The 20032-nt window shown below is 37.2% G+C and overlaps 1 protein-coding gene across 1 annotated transcript in view; it reads right to left on the bottom strand.

The window, feature by feature from the left end:
- LOC139725837 (uncharacterized) overlaps window positions 1-19604 on the bottom strand; it is a 59574-nt gene extending 39970 nt beyond the window's left edge. The window contains exon 1 of the mRNA XM_071636916.1: window positions 19115-19604. Within this exon, the coding sequence (XP_071493017.1) occupies window positions 19115-19417 (303 nt within the window). The 5' untranslated portion in view covers window positions 19418-19604. The remainder of the gene's footprint in view (window positions 1-19114) is intronic.
- Window positions 19605-20032: the final 428 nt, after the last annotated feature.

Below are 20032 nucleotides of genomic sequence, written 5' to 3'. Positions count from 1 at the left end.
ATGTGAGTTTGGGATAGAAACAAATACTGTTAAAATTTGAATCCGTGTATTCAATGTTAAGTATTGTTAAATAAACAAAATGTGAACAATAGTTATAATAAAAATGTTGCCAGACTAAACCATCTACAGTTATGGTTTAATGAGAAAAATACTGATATCTCCTTATATTTCAGGCTTTATTGCAAGAATTTTATACAGTAAGATGTTTTGCGATACAACAAACCTACACATATATGCATTAAATGTGATATCTTGAACACTTTTTCAACCACTGTTCCCAAAGGTAAACAGGACCTTTAATTTAGCTCTATCACTTCTGGTTCTAGAGAAGAAGATTTTTTAAGATTCCTTAATTTTGGGGGCTTGGGCTCCCCTGAGGCCCCTAGGTGGGGCATGGTGCCCATTTGAACAAATGGAGATCCTATCCCCCTAGGGATGCTACCTGCCAAGTTTGGTGAAAATTGATCATGGGGTTTTCAAGAAGAAGATGAAAATGTAAAAAGTCTACGCACAACGGATGAAGAGCGATCACAATAGCTCACTTGAGCCTTTGGCTCAGGTGACTGAAAATTAGTGCAAAATCTCAGAAAATACAACATGCAGGGCATTGAATTGGTAAACAACCTATTTAGGCCAGAATCAAAAATGTTCATAATACTTTCCAATCAAATAAGAATGTTTTATGAGTGTCATAATTCACTCTTTAATATGAAAATGTACTTTGAAATAATCTTTCAAGGAGAAAAAAGGTATATAGTCTTTGTCAATTACGGCATCTACATATTCATCACGGCATTTCAATTCAAAAATTAGAAAAACTAACACCGAAAACTTTTGAGTAGAAGAGGCTCAACAAATAATTCCTTTCACTAACATATCTTAACCTAACACAGCAAATCACTTTCTAATGACATCCTCATTGTGAAATATTGTGATACTAAAATCATAACATTTGAGCTTTCCAATTGCACTGCTCTGAAAATTTGTGAAATATTTTATATATTGCAAGTTTTTGCCAACACCGTGAAGCGTAGGTGCGACTGCTTTTCCATTCTGCTACTCTTTACATGCAACAATGGCTATGGTGCCATTATAGCTGCTGTTGCTAGCCATACATTTTACGTGGCAGTAGGGAGGTATCTAAATATCAAGTGGAAATCGCACAACAATATCACATCTTTTTCTGTAGTGAGCATTCTCACTGCAAAATGTCACAGCAAACTTCACACTTAGGTGTGCCATTCACTGACCAGATTTCACTTGCCTTTGACACAGTTGCCTGGCGACTTTCATCACAGTGTCACTATTTTTCAAAATGTCACAAAATGTTCACTGGCAGTGTATATGACCCTCATGCCAGTAGCACCGACAGGACCTTAGTAGTCACTTTGCGTCCTTATACGACAAGTGCCTTTTCCAACATTCAGAGCTAGAATTACAACTGTGCGTAGAACTGAAGACAGAATTGTCAGCAGATCCTAGGGTAAAATTCTGAAGTATTTACCATACCTAGCGTATCACACTGCAGGGTAGCACATGTGTTACCATCGTTGCAGCGTATGATGCAATATTTGGTACCCTGGGGTACCAAATGAAAATTCACCATTTTGTTGAATTATTATTATTTTTTATTTTTTGTCTGCGTTGTACCCTGGGTTACCAAAATTGTGTAAAAATAATTTTCAGTATTATTTTGCACAAAAATATTTTCTTGTCTGTGATTATTCAACAATAAATGCCTGCAAATAATAACTTTTTTTTTCTCATTTATATGCTCTGTTGAAATCTTCACTGTTTAAAAGTTGACATGGAAGGAATATCGGCATTTGGATCCTTATCGTTGTGCCGATTTATGCCAGTGCTGATGATGGGAAAATAGTCGCCATGATAACATTGCACCACTGTATGATAATGGACATGAAGTACAAGTTGTATCACAATCATATCAATTCTGCATTGTGTACAACCTGGCTGTGCAGAGAAAGAACAAAGGTAAAGTAGGGTGTCAGCCTGACCCATTGGTTTTCCCCATAATGTAAACGTCAAACCAATCACTCCTGCAAGAAACTTTGGACAACTAAATTCGCATTATTGCAGATATCATAACATAAAGTTGTTCAGATCTACAATGAGGTATCATAGAGCGTAGGTAGACTGGGGTGAAGGCTACGTAATTATAGAGAGAATGGAATTCTATGTTTTCTGGAAATAAAGCATGTACTTATACTACATGTATTGGCATAGAGGAGAATCAACCGACAAAAGTAATGTCATTCTCATTGGCAGCAGTAATATCTAGGCATCAAATTTGTGACAGTTTAAAACAAAGTTAAAGGAGTATTATACTCCCCCTTAACAGACTAAACTCAGACATTCTCTGAGCACTCTCGGAATCAAAGCATTGGGTAACATTGCCAGATCAAAACACGGGGTGAACGATACACGTAAGTCCACTGTCTGAACAGGCGTTGCCCAAAAACCTTCTCCGTGTATGTTTACTATGCTAAACTCAGCCGTCTATTAAAGGACAAGTTCACCTTCATAGACATATGGGTTGAGTGAATGCAACAATATTATGAGAACACATCAGTGAGAGTTTGAGGAAAATCGGACAATCTGTTCAAAAGTTACGAATTTTAAAGTATCTGCGCAGTCACTGCTGGATGAGATGACTACTGCAATGTATGACATCATATGCGTACAACGATATAAAGAAAACAAAAAGAGAATTTCACAAAATTTCACTTTTTGAATAAAGTGCAAATTTTTTAGACTTGTTACTGACATCAAAAAGGCTAATATTATTCCCCCTGCCTTTTGAAAGAGAGAAGTCAAGTGTTATTTTGTTATGCGAGAAAAGTGAAAATATGTTGAAATTCTTTATTGTTTCTTTATATCGTTGTACACATGTGACATCACAACTATAGTATTCTTCTCATCCAGCCTTGAGTGAGCAGAAACTTCAAAAATTCATAACTTTTGAACGGATTGTCCAATTTTCCTCAAACTCTCACTGATGTGTTCTACTAATATTGTTGCATTCACTCAATCCATATGTAAATGAAGATGGACTTGTCCTTTAAGTCTTTTTTTTTCACAAACTGTACAACCCTCTCACAACCATTGGCTAACATGCCATTGTCAAAAAGTACATCAGAAAGTTGTCGCTAGCACTGATAGCATTAACAGTGCAGGATCAGAAGGGGCTTACATTACACATTGTATCAAAGACTGAATACAGACAGTATTACACCTCATATTTAGAGAGTCTGCTTTTTTGCGAATCAAGACAAGATGAACAAAGTGATGCTCAAAACAATATGCAACATTGCATATTGTTTTGAGCATCACTTTGTTCATCTTGTGTCTCTGTTCATACCAACGTTTTCTCTTTTCCTATCTCTCAACTTCTCATGTACATGCTGAAATAATTTTGATATGTAAATAACTTTACTAATATGTAAATGAAGTTGTATTTCACATACACTGTCACTTTATATCCCTGCATGTTCACACAAATATACTGAAAGAATGACACCATACCATTGATATTCCTATTCCAGTATTCAGGGATTTTAAAAAAAGATACAGAAAAGAACAACTTGAGCCAAAGCCACAATCAATCTGGATGAGATGATTGGTTCCATCATTTTCCGTTCTTTGAAATTATATGTTTTGGTGTTTTTTTGTGGTTTTTTGGGAGGTGTTTTTTTTTGTTTTTTTGTTTGTTTTTTTTTTTTTGGGGGGGAATAGGTAGGTCATGGAATAGGGTGGGGCGGGTGGGTTTGTTGAGGGAATAAGATGTTCCTTAGGTTCAAAGATGCAACTCTATGGAGGTGCTGGAACCAGGTAACATGGGTACAACTCAGATATCTTGGAAGGAGAAAAATTAGGTAGAGAGAGAGAGACATGAGACATTAACATCTCGGCTCCTGGAATTAATATGAAGTCATGAAATACGTATGGGGCTTGCACACCAATGGTGACCCTCTCGGCTGGTGGTTGTCAATGAGATTACTGCCAATTTGCATGTAACTGGAGCAGCTTCGGGCTCCCATCATGCACTGGGAATTTTATGTACCCACGTCTGTCGTTAAGCACGGGAGGAGATAACAAGATGGGCCTCGCAGAAAAAAAAAAAAAATGTTAATTACTCCCAGCACAAGATATCTAAGCCTGTTTCATTCTGATGCAGACATTATGCCTCTACGTGCATACAAATTTCTATTTGTTTTTGTTCCATGGGATGGGAGGGGACATGCATATATTCATATATTCACTCCAACTGTAATCAGGCATACATTCCTGCTGATTTGTTTACAACAGACACTCTAATCCTGCCACACATGATTTCCTTTTTGGCATGCAATATTACAAATCAGTGTGAATAGCTATAGTTAACTAATCAAATTCAAGTTTTGACATGAAAAACTGCACTTTTGTCGATTCTTTTATTTCTATTATCAACTTTAATGCTCCTTGTAGAAGTTGGCTTTCCTCTTTTTTTTTCTTTCTTTTTGTTGTTGTTGTTGTTGTAAGAAACATCATTATAACCAAAGCGAAATTTTACTAACAACATAATCTAAGCCGTATGAGAGATACTTGTATTATTTTGTTACTTGGGCTATTCTATAAGAAGCCGGAGCAATATGTGGCATATACTTATCATGGCTCCTACAAACTACACGGCGGCTCCAATATTATTTCTCATTACCTCACTACCCCATGTGCAAGCTTTCTCACACAGCCCGTCCCGGGTTGCCGCAAATACATGATCAGGCTCATTTTCATCCCATGCAGCTTGGGCATCGGATGAACTTAGAATGAGGGAGAAAAATATGATTGTATGCACAGCACTGCACCACACAAATAGCCTTACATCCACACACAAACATACACTCACACACACAAACACACACACACACACTGAAACGCACTCCAGGCAATGAGCAACGGCATAGCTGGGCAGAACCAGCCAATTGCGGAACCACGGATATAACAAATCAACACTGAGCAGGCTCAATAGGACACTCCGAGTGTTTACCAGCAAAGAACAACGCTGAACGTCTATTTGTAGTGTTCTGTGAAAGACCATTGCATTGCTTGTTTGTTCTTTGTTTTTTATGTGCATATGGCAATGGGAAACAACAGAGGACTTAGCCTTATCCTAAGGATGTGAAAAGAGGTGATAGGCTTGAAAAAATATAGAGCCATAATCGTGACACTAACAAACAAAAAAAGCAGTTTCATGATCATTTCTGAACTGAAAATGGCAGGTCCACAGGAGCACTTAAATAATATTTCTTTTTATACCTCACATTCAGAAACAAAAAGCAATTGCACACAAGTCTGCTTCAGCAGGAAAACTCATTAAAAGTATTTGGAACAATACATCAACAGTGCTTGTTTATTAAAGTAGCATCTATGTTTGTTATTTATCAAACATCATGTCACAACAGTACTTGTAAATTTGTAGCTCTGCTTAATGATCAAAATTCCTCAAAACCCAACAAGTTGTTGGTATACAACATTATTTTTCAGAGAGTTCAAAAAGTGATTTTCTTCTCCAAAGGAGGAAGTTTAGTAAATTCTGAATTTGCCTCCAACATCTTTCAAACCATGCACCTATGTACTAAACAATCAACTATGGTAAACATAAATGTATAGATCTCACAGTCCCAACAGAGACTACTGTAACCAGGGATGCTAACCTTGTAAACAGCATTGCAATATTCAAAGGGCTGAAAAGGCATACATTCATATTTTGGGTAGGAAAAAAAATATGATACTATCATACAGTACTTTTTTTTTCTCTCATGCCACAGACATAATTTGGGAAAAACATTCTTCTGTTTTTTTTTAATGAAACCTGCAGTATTCTTGGCTACAATAGTACTAAATACTGCATAAAAAGTACAAGGTGGAAACTCTGTGTGACATTTACAAACATAAAAATATTATATTCAAGTGTATTACAATCTGGGCCAGGGACATTCTTTCGTACATTCTTTACAGAACACTAAACTACACATACTTATGCCTACTTCACGCCACATCAAGTAATCTACTTTTATTATCTTCTACAGGGAAACATCGACAGTCAGGGGAGCACTGGGAAAGTCGGGTCTTCGCAAAGCTTCCCTCGACTGCAAAATTCATGAAGACAGCAGCTATTCCCAGGCTTTGGGTCAAAGGTCACCCATGTTCCAAAGCGAATGCACTTGAACATGTCGACAATCCATGTCCACACAACCCCCGCATTACAAATCCCCCTGTTGAGATCTCTTCAAGTCCTCGACAATGCTTGCCATGCTAAACATGTAACAACACTAGTCACACATCACAGACAGCAAAGGTTACTCTTTTATGGTCCACAGGTTTCTTCTCCTGACATTAAGTAGTACAACTGCAGGACAACTGTAAGAACTTTGATGACATACACTTTAATTTTGTAATAAAGCAACAAGTCAATGCAGCCAACTTGAACAAAACTTTTAAAAACCCACGTGAATAAAGAGCAGGACAAGAATTGACTCACTAAAGCTTTAAACACTCACTTTATATCAATAGAATCATTAATTTGTGAGGCAAGGCACTTTCATCTTCACACAAACTAAAAAGATGCAAAGACTGCATGCAAATTGATTTTCAGAGAACCACACAAAATTGCAAACAGCACTTTTATTTCTTATTGCCATGATAGGTAAATGGGGCTAAAAATCTCATTTGGTTGTACTATCACTACAAGAGGCCATTGGTACATGTACACATATGGGAGTTATGTAGACATTACAGCCTAGAAGACATTATTTTTTTTTTTTCATATATAAGGTTGTGTTTCTGCTCTAAAATGCAGCTTGGAGACAAATGCTTCGATGAAGAACTCCTGTACAACTACAAACAAGGAAGTTTCTCATTATAGAACTTGTAACAGAAACAACAGAGGACTCAGCCTGATCCTAGGAATATGAAAAAAGAGCAATTTACGAACGGTCACAAAGTGATTCTCACAGTTTGCCTCAGTCATAAATGGAAAAAAAAAACAAAAAAAAAAAAACACTGCTACTCTCCTGTAAAAACAACTGGCCAAAAAAGTCCAAGGTGAATATCATAATGAGTATCTAAGAGGAAGAACCACTGCTTGTTGTCCAGGAACTACACACTCTCGACATACTTGTATATACACTGATAGCAAATATCATCATATTACAACTGTAAATGTGATGGACAGACTGCAAGAACCCTATTAAATGTAACTTGAAGTGGAAGCCTTGTTTAGATTTACAGCCAATTGCATTTCTTTGGGTATTGGAAAATGAGAAAAATTATAGATAGTGTCACATAACTTACACACTGAAAGATCTCAGCTCAAATATCCTCCATTCGTCTTCAAACAGAGAGCTCCTCTATTGAGATGATAACTTTATCATACTCACATCCTACAAGACTAGGAAGTCAATTCCTCCTAACAATTTGGAAAAATAGGCCTACAAATTATCTTGTTTTTGAGCTCCTGATGCCCAAGCAAATCAAGAAAATGATGCAGTGAATTACAAACACGCAAAATCTGCAAGACAATGGCCAAAAAATAATGAAATAAGTATCATTTAACTTAAACAATACGTTTCCGAGTGCCCAATTTTAATACCATCGCACTGAAACACTACTTTCATTTCAACTTTTCCTCTAAAGCAACTTCTTTTAATACCAGATACCAAGTACCCTTCAAACATCAGAATTTTAAGCTCCTCTGACAGAGCAACCAACAAAGCAAAATCTAAACTGTTCATTACATCGCATACACCATATACATTGTGGGTACAGTTTTTTAGGGAATTTGGACATGTATAGAAGACATTTTCATGAGTGGTTGAATTTAATAACAACAATGACAGAATTAGATAGAAGTGCTGTCATTTTCAAAAGAAAAGAGAACAATTTTCCACCTTGGAGACAATACATTGCATGCATTTTTTTTTGGGGGGGGGCCTTATAATTTTGCAAGGTGTTGATTTCGCAAATATTGGTGGACTCGCAAAATTCACAAAAAATAAAAATGCAGCAAAATAAACAACATACTGTAAAACCAGAAATGTTCGCATGCATTTTAATTTTGCAAATTTCGAGAGAGCCAGGATTCGCAAAAATTAAAATGCATGCAAAAATTCTTGTCAACACTTCATTCATGCACTGAAAGCCAGTAGTAACTGGTGAAAATTTATGCTGCAAAAAAGGCTGTCAGTTCCAATTTGTTAAAATTTCATGCTATGAAAATATATTGCTTTATAGTATACAGTATTCCAGAAAGGCAAAGAAAAAAAAAATAATGTACACTGTGTGAAGTGCCCCCCCCCCCCCCCTTCATTCAAGTAATAGAACAAGCAAGCAGGGGGGGGGGTGGTGGGAATGAATTGTCTTATGGTATATCAAGAAACATATTTGGGTGTGAGCAGTTTTCTGACCCAAATTGCTGGGGCAGTACAGGGGCTGCTCAGTCTGAAGAACAGTGCCTTGAGTGGGTGGCAGGGCGGGCTTTTGGCCAATGTATAATCTTTCCTACACACCCATCTTTGATGTGCCTATGTCCCTAACCCTATGTCTTCATCATCTCTACTCGGAGAGATCAAGAGATTAGAGCAGTTTATCATGTACAAGATAAAACAAGGGCTTTATCCAGCATGGCAATAATTCATTGATTAAATCAGTGAAGTCACACAGTCACAATATACATTTAGTACCACGTGACATACTCTAAGTTGATATTGACTTTAAAGCATACTAGTGTTATGCAGATGAGCAATGATGCAAAAATAACAACACTGGAGAACTGTATCTTTCCCCCTATTCGATTCATAATTTTAAAGTTTTAGGACCAGGGACAGTCACTAATCGACAAGTTATTGAGTTGTTATAGAGTCTTCAGCTTTATTGCAATTCTACAAACACCAAAGCATAAGAAGGGGCATTCTGATTAATAGCAACAAAACAAACAAACAAACTTTTCTCACAATTGGATCTTTCCTCAAAAGTGCTAGCTAGATACAGATTGTACAACAGTTGTACCCAAAAACTTCACTTTAAAAAATAAATTAAAAAAGAAGATAAACTTACATATCTGAATGAAATGCATTTTGTTTTCAAACTTCACCATAATTTCCCCATCTCAATTAGCTTTTGCTATACAATGAATAAGAAGTGCTAGCTAGACATCTACAACAGCTGTACCCAGAAAACAACTTTTAAAAAAAGATATCTACTTCATCTGAATTGCATTTTATTTTCAAACTTCACTCAATTCCCCATTTGCTTTTGCTAACTGTGAATGCTCGCTCACCTTTCAGTGGTGAAAATTCCATGTTTCGGTTATGTGACTCTCTTCATTTTGGGCAAGCATGTGGGTTACACACAATGTAGGGTGGTTACCGTCACTCATGGGGTGTACACTGTAGGTCCTACATTGTACCTACAGTTGTATCTCAGGAGTTTGCTCACCCCATCACAGGGAGCCAGGCATGTGCATGCCGTTTAATATCAAGATATCCTAAAGTTTTCGGGGCAAGCAAATTCCTGCTGGTTTTTTGTGGCACTGTCAACACACTGGAGTATGAAACCCAGTAGGTTTTATGAGTTGGTTCTTTTATTTACTTTTTGCCAATGATGTGCATGAACCCACTGATACAACTTCCCACATACAATGTAGCACCATACACCATGATACATTTTGGTTGACATGGACATCTCTGTATTGGAGCAATTTCGAGAATAATCTGGTGGGGAAGTCTACATGCTGTACATACACTGTAGCATTGCAGTTTACAATGTACAGTGTTTCAAGCATAGTACTCTTAATTAAGTTAAAGTCACATACAATATACTAGTACAGTAGTAGTTTACCAGTACAGGGGCTCAGCTCAAGTGCATGACTGTAAATTCTTCTCTACTCATTCAATTTCAACTACACTGTACAATGTATGAGGCAAAGTTAAAAATGGTAATTACACAGAGAAATTTCTTTGCTGTCTTCTGTACTCTTGGCACAAAGCATCAGTTCATGTACAAGATATGAAATGAATAGACCTTTGTGTACGATGACACACTGTAACACTGACAAGCTGCGAGTTGTAATCCTCCCTTTTTTATAACATGTACCTGTTCTTGCAAAGCCACATTGTAATTACACTTGCAGACTTCAGCAATACATTGTAGTTTTAGTACAGCAAAAGTATTAGTTCATGCACTCAGTAAAAGTAAAGTACATACACTGTAGTTCTGATGCACAGTTTACCAAAAACAGGAGTCGATACTAACTTCTTCTACTTTTTGTTCCTTTTTTTTTTCCGGTGGCGTATTTGGGCCACTAAAACCTTCAAATTTGAAATGTTGGTAGGTAGTCAAAAAAAAAAAATGTACTGGCCTGATATAAAAGTAAACATATCAATCCATTTGACTCTTAGTTGATCAGGCCACAAATAGAAGATTTTGTTTGGAAATTTGGTGGTCTGACATTAATGTTTGGTGGCCCTGGGCCATCCAGCCACCTATAATATTGAGCTCTGCAAACAAGACTAAAACAGAATGAGATTGACCAAAGTTTTCCACTTCAAACCAGTTCATGAATAGATGAATTTTTAAAAAACTGTTAACATTATAGGATAGAGTTGAAGACACGTCTGTTTCCACTCTAAATATGAGGGAACATTTTGCAAATGCAGACGGCATGGTATGACTGTAAACATGTCATAACGGAAAGGCCATTGATAACAGTAATATAATTATTTACTGTAATTATATAACAAATTAGACTGTTTTAGCAACTTTTTAAGAAATCCTCCAGGAAATGTAATATCAGTATAAAGGTCTATAACTTTACTCAGCGTAGCTATTCTGTCTTAGCAAGCTTCTTGGCACTTGACTTTTGACTTAAGTACATGCCATTCACATCAAGTTCAAAAAGATGTACGTAGTATTAACTAGAGGTAAGGACTGGCGTACTGGTTCCATTAAATTGATGTGATTATTCCAGGAGTAACAGCATTGTAATCACCAACTGACACTAAAACACTAAAAGCAGCCCTGTAAACCAAATATTATGGTACACTCTTTGAGAGTGTCATTACACTGACATTTCCAGAAATCATATTGACTCTAACTAGATATCACAAGTGTTTCTGAAACTCCTTTTTGCACAACACTTTTCTATTGTTTTGTTTTTGTTTGTTTGTTTGTTTTGTTTGTCATGTTGTAGTATCTATAATACTTTTATTCCTTCAAAGTTAGACTTCAGGATTTGATTTTTTTTTTTTTTTCGTAAGCGTTTGATCATTGGAAATTGTGCAGAAGGCACAAGCAGCAAGTTTTGCACACGGCATACTATCTACACACAATTCAATGTTCAGGACACTACATTGTGCTACATCCTGGCATTGTAGCTACGGCATGACAGGAGTGTAAAGGACCCAAAGCTTAAAAAGAAAGTGCATTGAAGATTAGTCATTCAGGAACAGCTCTCTGTGTAACTGTTCCAGTCACAAAGTGAACCAGTCCAAGACCAGTTGACTCCATCTGTAAGGTAACGCCATGCTTCGTTAGTCACAGACTAGACTGACTCACTTCTGATTGGCCTGTGTGCATGTGTATGTATGCTGCGTCTCTGTGTGTACTGGTATATCATAATGATACAACGGATGTTGGCTCGTGTGTGAGTGCATTCTTCAGTCGAGTGCTCTACATTCTGCCTATACAACACAGGTTACCCCCAACGCCTTTCACAATAGCCTACAGACAACATGCCCACTAGAGGGAGCCCTAGTGTCTGGATGGGTACAATGCGTCTTGGAGTTTGGGATTTGGCCAAACTTACCAGGGAACACTGTGGTACACCCAACAATTACACTGTGGTATATGAAAGCTTCTCAGAATTTTTTTTTTTTTCCCCTCTATCCTTTCCAGGAAATAATGTGTAAATGCTAACAAGAACAAAAAAGATCATCTACATGCCTGTGTAAATTTAATGCTAGCAACAATCTCCCTTTATTACAACAATTATATATCTTGCCATGGGGTACAAGTAAAATCAAAATAAAAAAAAAAATACAAAAATTTGAGGGGGGAAAAGGTCTATTGTTTTACTCTCTAAAATATTACTTCTTGATAGAAATACTCATTGCCTAAATTTTTATACAAGGTCTATGTACTTTAGCTGTTTGGCACAGAAATGTTTCTTTTTCATTTATGTATGAAGCACTGGAGCAATTTGTATGAAAGATATTCCACGAGTTATTAATATCTTATGACATTTCTTCTCAAATCTTTTATAGATGCTTTTCACACAACTGCTTCTTCATCCATAGGCAGCACTTGTGCAGACATTGCTACTGTACTTGTATTAAAAGTCATATGAGCTTTAGCGTGAAACTTGTGGGGATACTACATGTAGTTCTACAATTACATTATTTCACTTCTCCATACTATGGACCAGAAAATCAAATACCCAAGGACGCCTTGGCTACAAAACATTCACAAAATTTTGAAGTCAAACACATCTCCAGTGTCTACAGTATGGAACCAAGCATGTATGACAATATGACAATGTTTTATGTAATGTGTATGTAGCTGTCAATGCAAGTTTCAGTGACATGACAGTGCTTAAGGACAGTACCTCATCTTGAAAACTACAACCAAAAAAAAAAAAAAAAAGATTGACAGGGGAGCTTCTTACACTGGTTACACAATCTTGCAGAGGAATGACTGCACTGCATTTCTATGCTATTGTAAAACAAAAACAAAAATCGCATGGCTGCGAGAAACTTTTGCGAATTTTACAAGAAGTTAAGATTCATGAAAGTAAAATGCCTGTGAAAGTGTTTGTTTACACAATTCATTGAATGTCAGCGGTGATTCGCGAAAGTTCCATACCGCGAAAAGGCGCGTAAAAGGCTGTCTGCTCCAATTTGCGAAAGTTTCATGTTACAAATGTTTCTGGTACGTGTTATGGTATTCAAGTTTCTCTTCCACAGAAGCCAAGCAAACAGATGTGGAAGTTTGTGTGACATATGTTCAAGAGCACCCTCTATGTTGCGCTTTGATACAGTAATTCTAAAATGGAGAATTGCGGACTCACAATTAAAGACCCTGAGCATGTGAGGATTTACAGAGTGGGAAGACTGGCCGGTTGATATTCAAGGATCCCTGTCAGCTATTAAACTGTGTACAGCTATTAAGCTGTATACAGCTTTATCACTGACCTCTACGTTCTTACACACACAGCCACAGAATCTCAACTGAAGTTGACCATTACCAATGGGCGTACACTTTGATACAGATATTCGCTGACCGGTGCTATTCATGGTTGTCTTATGTACCCTGGTGGACAGCGAATGAATTTGACCTTCCATGATTCCCCATGCTACCGCATCTTTCACAGTGCAAAAAAGGATACTGTAAAAGTGGAAATTTTCGCGCATTTCGCGCAATCAGAAACTAGCGCGAAAATAAAAGCACGCGATTATCTTTGCTTGCCATATGTTCCTGCAGTTGATGTCTTGATACCGCGGAATTAAAAACACGCGAAACTCTTCTTAACTCGCCGAGCGCGAAAAATTAGTCGCGCGAAAATATCCACTTTTACAGTAACTTAAAAGTGGGCAATATGTTTCTCTCAAAGCAAAGGCAAAGGAATGGCCATGCAAAGAAGTCCTCCACAATCTAATTTGTAAACATCATTACATGTAAGTATACTCAAATTTCACTGGGGATGGGCAATGAACTTGCACTGAATATTAGTGGAGAGGCTAAATTGATGTACAATGTAATTTGAATCACAGCTAAGTAAGTTAATTAATTTGCTGAAGTGTGCGCTGAGGTCAATGCACTCTGTACGTACAAATGTAAACTTGTGGGAGAGTGAACAAGGCATAAATATCGATTATGCAAATGCAACAAAACCTTTTATCACTTTATAAATGATACGAGCTCGAATATAACATCAATTGAATTATGTAAGGGGCGTTTTCATCAGAACAAAGTTCAAATCAACAGTCTATATGTATTTTGCGGTTTGGAAAAACAGCCCAATAGTACAAATGTGTGTCTTCATCAGCATGAAAACAGCACACTTGGGAAATTAGCCCAAAATTGAAGCATGCATACTTTGCATCATTACTCGGCTCAGCAAGTGGTTCGAAAGTGGTTTACCCAGGAGGTCCTATGATGGCATCACAAAAATTTTGGGCTGATGGAGATGAAACCCAAATAGCGTGTTAATTTGTAAATTAGCATGCTATCTCACGAACTAGACCAAGATATGTGGGAAAATTTTCACGATCAAATAGTGCACTATTTGCGTCTTCATTGTACAAATGGCGGGTTAATTCGACATCAGGCTAATATCCTAAACCACAAAATTGTGCGCTATTTTGAAACTTTGGTCTGATGAAGATAGGCCTACAACTGTATAGACGTCCTCTTATATGTTGACCAAACAGCAATACTTTTTAAAGAAAACAATAAAGAAATTGAAGTTGGTTTTCTTAACTTCATCATTTCCATTTAGGATTTACAGAAATTTAGATGAGCTTTGTAAATTTGATGATACTTGATTGCTTTTTGTTCGTGAACAATACTAATGTTCACTCTTACCATTCAAAAAAAAAAATGAAAAAGAATTTGGTGGTTTTCAGGTCATAAGGAAAGAATAGCTTTTAATTGTAATGATATTGTTTTGCATATAACAATACTCTGATAATTGACCAGAAATTACAATATGTGCAATGTCTTCAGAAAGGAAGCAAAGGAAGCAAAAAAGGTACAGATAAAGCTACCTTTAGCAATTTAAGATCTTCTCCATGTGCGTGGGTGGGGGGGGGGGGGTGGTGCCATCTCATTAGTTGGGAATAAAATTGCATAACTTCCTTAGTCAGATGCGAAGAATACCTTTTTAAACAATAATCATGTTTTCTATCATGACTTACATGAAAGAGAGTGGTGGGATGCTCCATCAATGTTTATCTTTCCTTGTTCATATGTTCCCTATTTTTAGTGTACAAAAAACATTCTGGTAGCGGAGGGATGGTTCTACAAAGTGTCAGTAAATCATGATCAATGACAGCACTGCTTCTTGCTTTATTGAGAACTTGGCATCATATGAATGAACATCTACATTTTGTCTGAAGATCACATCAGTCTTAAGACACTCCCTATACTGCATCATCTCCCGAAATTTCAATGAATGCACAATGCTTCCAGTGGAAAAAGACTATGTCTAACTCTTCTCAAATAAAACGAAAATAAGAAAAATTCATATTGCAGAACAGGTGCAGTGCACTTCAATTCATATTTTCCAAACTGGTAACAAGTCTGTTTCTTTTCATCCCCCTCCCCCTTCTCTCCCCTTCTCTCTTCCTTTCTCTCTAACGAATCCTTGGTCATTTATATTGGGATGCATCAAAACTGCCAAATAGAGCCAAAAGGATCTTGCATAGTTTTGTTGCCAACTCAGTACTTACCTGTAAGCTTTTACTAGATTAATATATTGTTTTAATAACCATGATTAAACATTTTATCAATGATTACAATTTCTTTAAAACCATTTTTCCGTTGCAAAAAAAAAAACAAAAACACACAAAAGACAATAACAGTACTTAGTAGACTTTTACCCCATTTCAGTAACTCCTCTGGCTCAGGCCAGGCCCGAGCTAAGTCATAAAATTTTGAGTTTATGAATGGGTCGGGCCAAAGTGGCCCTCGCCAGGAGCGGGCTATTTTGGCGCTGCTGAAGCTAGCACCAGGCGCCGGCCAGGCTCGGGCCTGGTGCCGATCGAAGAGTTAATGAACATAATTAATTAACAAACATGTCGGAAAAAAGGAACCAGTGGGACTCGCCCCCCCCCCCCCCAAATAATATCTTGCTTTCAAGAAAATTGTTGCATGAAAGAAGCTAGGGGCTAAAGGTGTATACTTTGCTATGTTTTTGAGAGTGTTCTTTTTCCAAGGTGGTGGACCAGAATTGATCTGAGTCATAAGTACACAGTTTGTATGTACAGTACTTTTCATGTAAAAAATGCATAAGGTGCCTAAATGTACACCCTTCACATACAGTGTACATGAAAATTCTTGAATAAGAGGCATGACTGAAATGTTGCAATCCTGTGATAAAAAGTAAATCATAAATGTTGATTCTGTATTTTCACTTTAAAGAGAATCTGTGAAAATTTCTGTCCAAAGATAGACAAAACTTTATTCACTTTTTTGAAGAATGTTCAAATAATATAAAAAACTATGTACTGGTACTATGAAATTTGAACTGAATGATATCAAATTAGCATGAATGGGCATCAGCTTTAAAGGTACACAAACTGTATTTCATTAAAGATGCACTTCCAAATATAATCAACCAATCAAACCCGATTAACATGTTTTGTCTTTTCAATACTTTTCTTAATGTGACTTTTCTTTTGTTTGATCATTCAAAAGCCTCATTTTTCATAAGAATTGGCTTCTTTATTATGAAAACAAGTACTTATATCTACGTGTAGATAATTGGCAATTGAAAAAAAGAATGCTTCTGACAGAGTTTTCCTCAAATTTTGTGAGAGGATGGCCGTGAAATCAATACAAAGTAGCTGGCTGTGTATTCTTCTCGTACTTAGCAATACTTCAGTGCAGATACCAGTATACAATGCATCACAGCTGAAGAAATCTACGACCAGTGTATTTAATACAAAATACATCTTTTTTCCTTTCTCTTTTTTAAGATAATTGCAATGGTTTAATACTGTACAAATTTGTGACAGTACTGGCCATTACTTTTCTTTTAGCTGATAACATAAATTTCACTTGAAAACAGTCTAGCTTTTTACATCCATCATTCTAGGTGGTAGAAAAACCAAAACAAATTTGTTTGTCCATCAAAGCTCTTGGTAATCTGTAGCAAGTAATTCACATGGGCAATGATGCAACATGACACTGCTTTAGTGTTTATCACACAGGTGCAAGAAATTATGAAAATGATTCATTCCTTTGGGCAGGGACATGAAAGAAGGCAGATTATACCTCCAGCAAGTGCTTAAGATTGGCAAAACAGAGGTGAAGACCTCTCCAGAGCTTTTATTGTACAGCACTTCAGAAATGTGTATTTTGCATGAACACATAGACCTATAAAATTGTAGTTGCCGAACCACTTTAAACAAATGACCAGAGGTGTGAACAAACAGAAATTTTACTGCCATTAAGAAAGTGCCATACAACTGTCATGTGATATCTCTCCATGGAAGGTTTCCTGTACTGCATATGGCATATACTGTTTTTGCAGGGTGTTTATTTTTATGAATTTAGCAAGTCAGGTGCTTATTTTGAATTTAGCAACACACAAAAAACATCCAATATGATTCCAATGACTGAAAAATGCACAAAAACATGTCTATTCATTATGGTACTCCATGATCATGAATTTAACCACTTGCAAAATTGTACCGATGTCCCAATTTGTGAAAAATTAGATTTGCTAGATATACGGCGTATATACACTATTCTTACTTTACTTTAAAGGGATGGTACAGTATTGGTGGAGATGAGAATTGGGCTTTTAACTTTTTGTGAGGTACCAAGAAAACACTTTTGATATAGTACAGAGCATACCATTTTAAGAGGAATTCAAAATTTATTTGATGATAATCGGGGTTTGGAATGGCTGAAACATCCCAAAACAAAGTAAAACAAAGCGATCGTAATAAAGTGTGGGTCCCATACTTTTCAGAATCGCTCTTTTTTGGATATCTCAGACATTTCAAAACCAATTTTCATCAAATAAACATTGAATACCTCATGGAATTACATGCTCTTTCATATAAATTTCATAAGAGGTTTCTCATTATCTCACCAAAAAATGTTAGAAAACTGAAAGTAGGTCTCAACCATAACTATATGATCCCTTTAACCTTTTTTTAATTGCCAAGTAGTTAGTTATCAACCTCCTATCATAATACTTGTTTTGTTTTGTTTTGTTTTGTCATTTTAAATATGTAGTAAGTAAAAATGATTTTTATATGTACAGTAAAATCATTGCTTTAATGCCAGTACAATTTTTTCTTGCTTTTCCAAATGGTTTTCTTTCATTTTCAAAGCAAGTTTAGTTCAAAATGCACACGCAGAACATCAAGGTCTTAGTAGTAGAGTATGATAATGCATTGTATCAATATCATTGTAGTTGTGTTGTCATTAGTCAGTTGACAAGTAGACCCAATGCAAACATTACTGATATATACGGTACTGAATACTGTAGTTGGCAAAACATGTTTGATCTCTTGTCAAGAGTGGACCTAGGCCTACATTAAATTTTATAAACCACATGATAACAAATTACAATACATGCTACAAGTACAATCTACATACATGTAGAGTAAGGGTAGAGTTCCCAATGGGGAAACAAATAATAAGGGCTGTTGCCTTTGAACAGAAGTTACTAGTTTGTATGTGCACGAATGTAGAACACGTTTGTTAGCACACAAGACATGTTGAAGTTGAGTGTTGTCCACCAAATGCAATGAGCCCGATGTGTTTGTTAGCCGATGTGTTTGTTAGCTATATGCTGTGCGCGAGTCGAGTTCAAGACTCGCACAATAGTGCATTGATCAATCAGCTGTGAGCTTCAAGCTACGCTGCCAGCTCGCAGCGTCTCCGCTATGCTAGCCAAGTACAGGTACGTACGTACAAACTTATGGGGACGACGGGGAACAGAATACAATGGCTGCGATCGACAAACAAAGTGCAACAAAGTCTGCCGATCCGATCGTGCCTGTTTGGCGTTATCACTTGTTAATGAGAAGAAAGCTGTAGTATGAAACTACACACGACCACAGCAGATACGATACTAAAACAGAGAAAGAATTGACAAACATGAGAATGTACAACCACGGACTCGTCATGAGCTCATTTACAGATAAACAAGGCTCAAAACTAGTTTACATCCACACATCATATTGGCTATCGACCAGTCCGTTGGCAGTGGCCTCGCACGACTCGTAAACGGGGACACACGCCGACGGGCTGGACGCGATGAAGTATACAACACCTACGTGCGCTGCTGCACATGCAGGAAAGGATAAGTTAGTATGCTTACCACAACTTGGGGTTGATTGCGGCCCATTTCGCAGTTTGAACAGTTACCGTTGGATTCAGTTTTAACTTTTGACTGTCCACCCTCTTGTTGCTTTACATTCCTCGGTGCTCTCTTATTACGGTTCTCAATATTTCGTCTGTAATATTCGTCGGTTTCCTGCCTTTCCTGTTCCCGGCGTAGAGGATTTGCAGCGTCAAATCGCCTCTGAGCAAGACCAGTGTCTCTCCTTAATCTGTCGAATCGTTCTCGTAGTCGGTCGATTACCTGTTGGCTTCTGGGGATGGGGGACAGGTAATCCCCCATAGTATCCTGTAGAACCACTATGGTGGCAAATCTTCCCCAAAACAACCCCGAGATTCTTGGGGCGAGCAGTTTCTTCGCGATCTATTAGTAACTGGCTTCAATAAGTTCGAAGAGTCCAGCCGTGTAATCAATAACACTAGTACAAATTGTTACACACATTCTACGGATATCGCACACACGCTGCGGTGTCGTGTGTGTGTGTGTGTAGCTACCGAGCTCACGTCACAACTCTAGCGCACGCAGGCATCATGCGGTACCGTAGAGGCCCTGCGACCTCCAGTTTGTTTCGTACCACCACCATACTCGCCGATGCGTCGAAGAAGAGTTGAGCAGAAAAAAAAAAAAAAAGGGGGGGGGGGGGAGTAGCGTTGTACGGAGATGTTGCCAATCTACTAATGTGACTTTAAACAACGAATATGATTGGCATGTGAATGTCTAATTACGTAGGATTATTTTCTGATGTGAATGTCTCAGCAATAATGACAACAATAATCTGATTAACGAAATGTGAGAAGTGGAAAGAGCACAGAAGTAGTCTTGAAGCTGAGGTAGTCATTTTATATTAAAAGGCATATTACGTAACAACTTGCTTGCATTAACAACTCCTGTAATATT

This window comes from Diadema antillarum, unplaced genomic scaffold (assembly GCF_040938485.1).
Source record: "Diadema antillarum isolate AM-2024a unplaced genomic scaffold, OU_Dant_1.0 seq00000061_RagTag, whole genome shotgun sequence".
In the NCBI taxonomy this organism is placed as follows: Eukaryota; Metazoa; Echinodermata; class Echinoidea; order Diadematoida; family Diadematidae; genus Diadema; species Diadema antillarum.
This window is presented reverse-complemented; position numbering and strand designations above follow the sequence as displayed.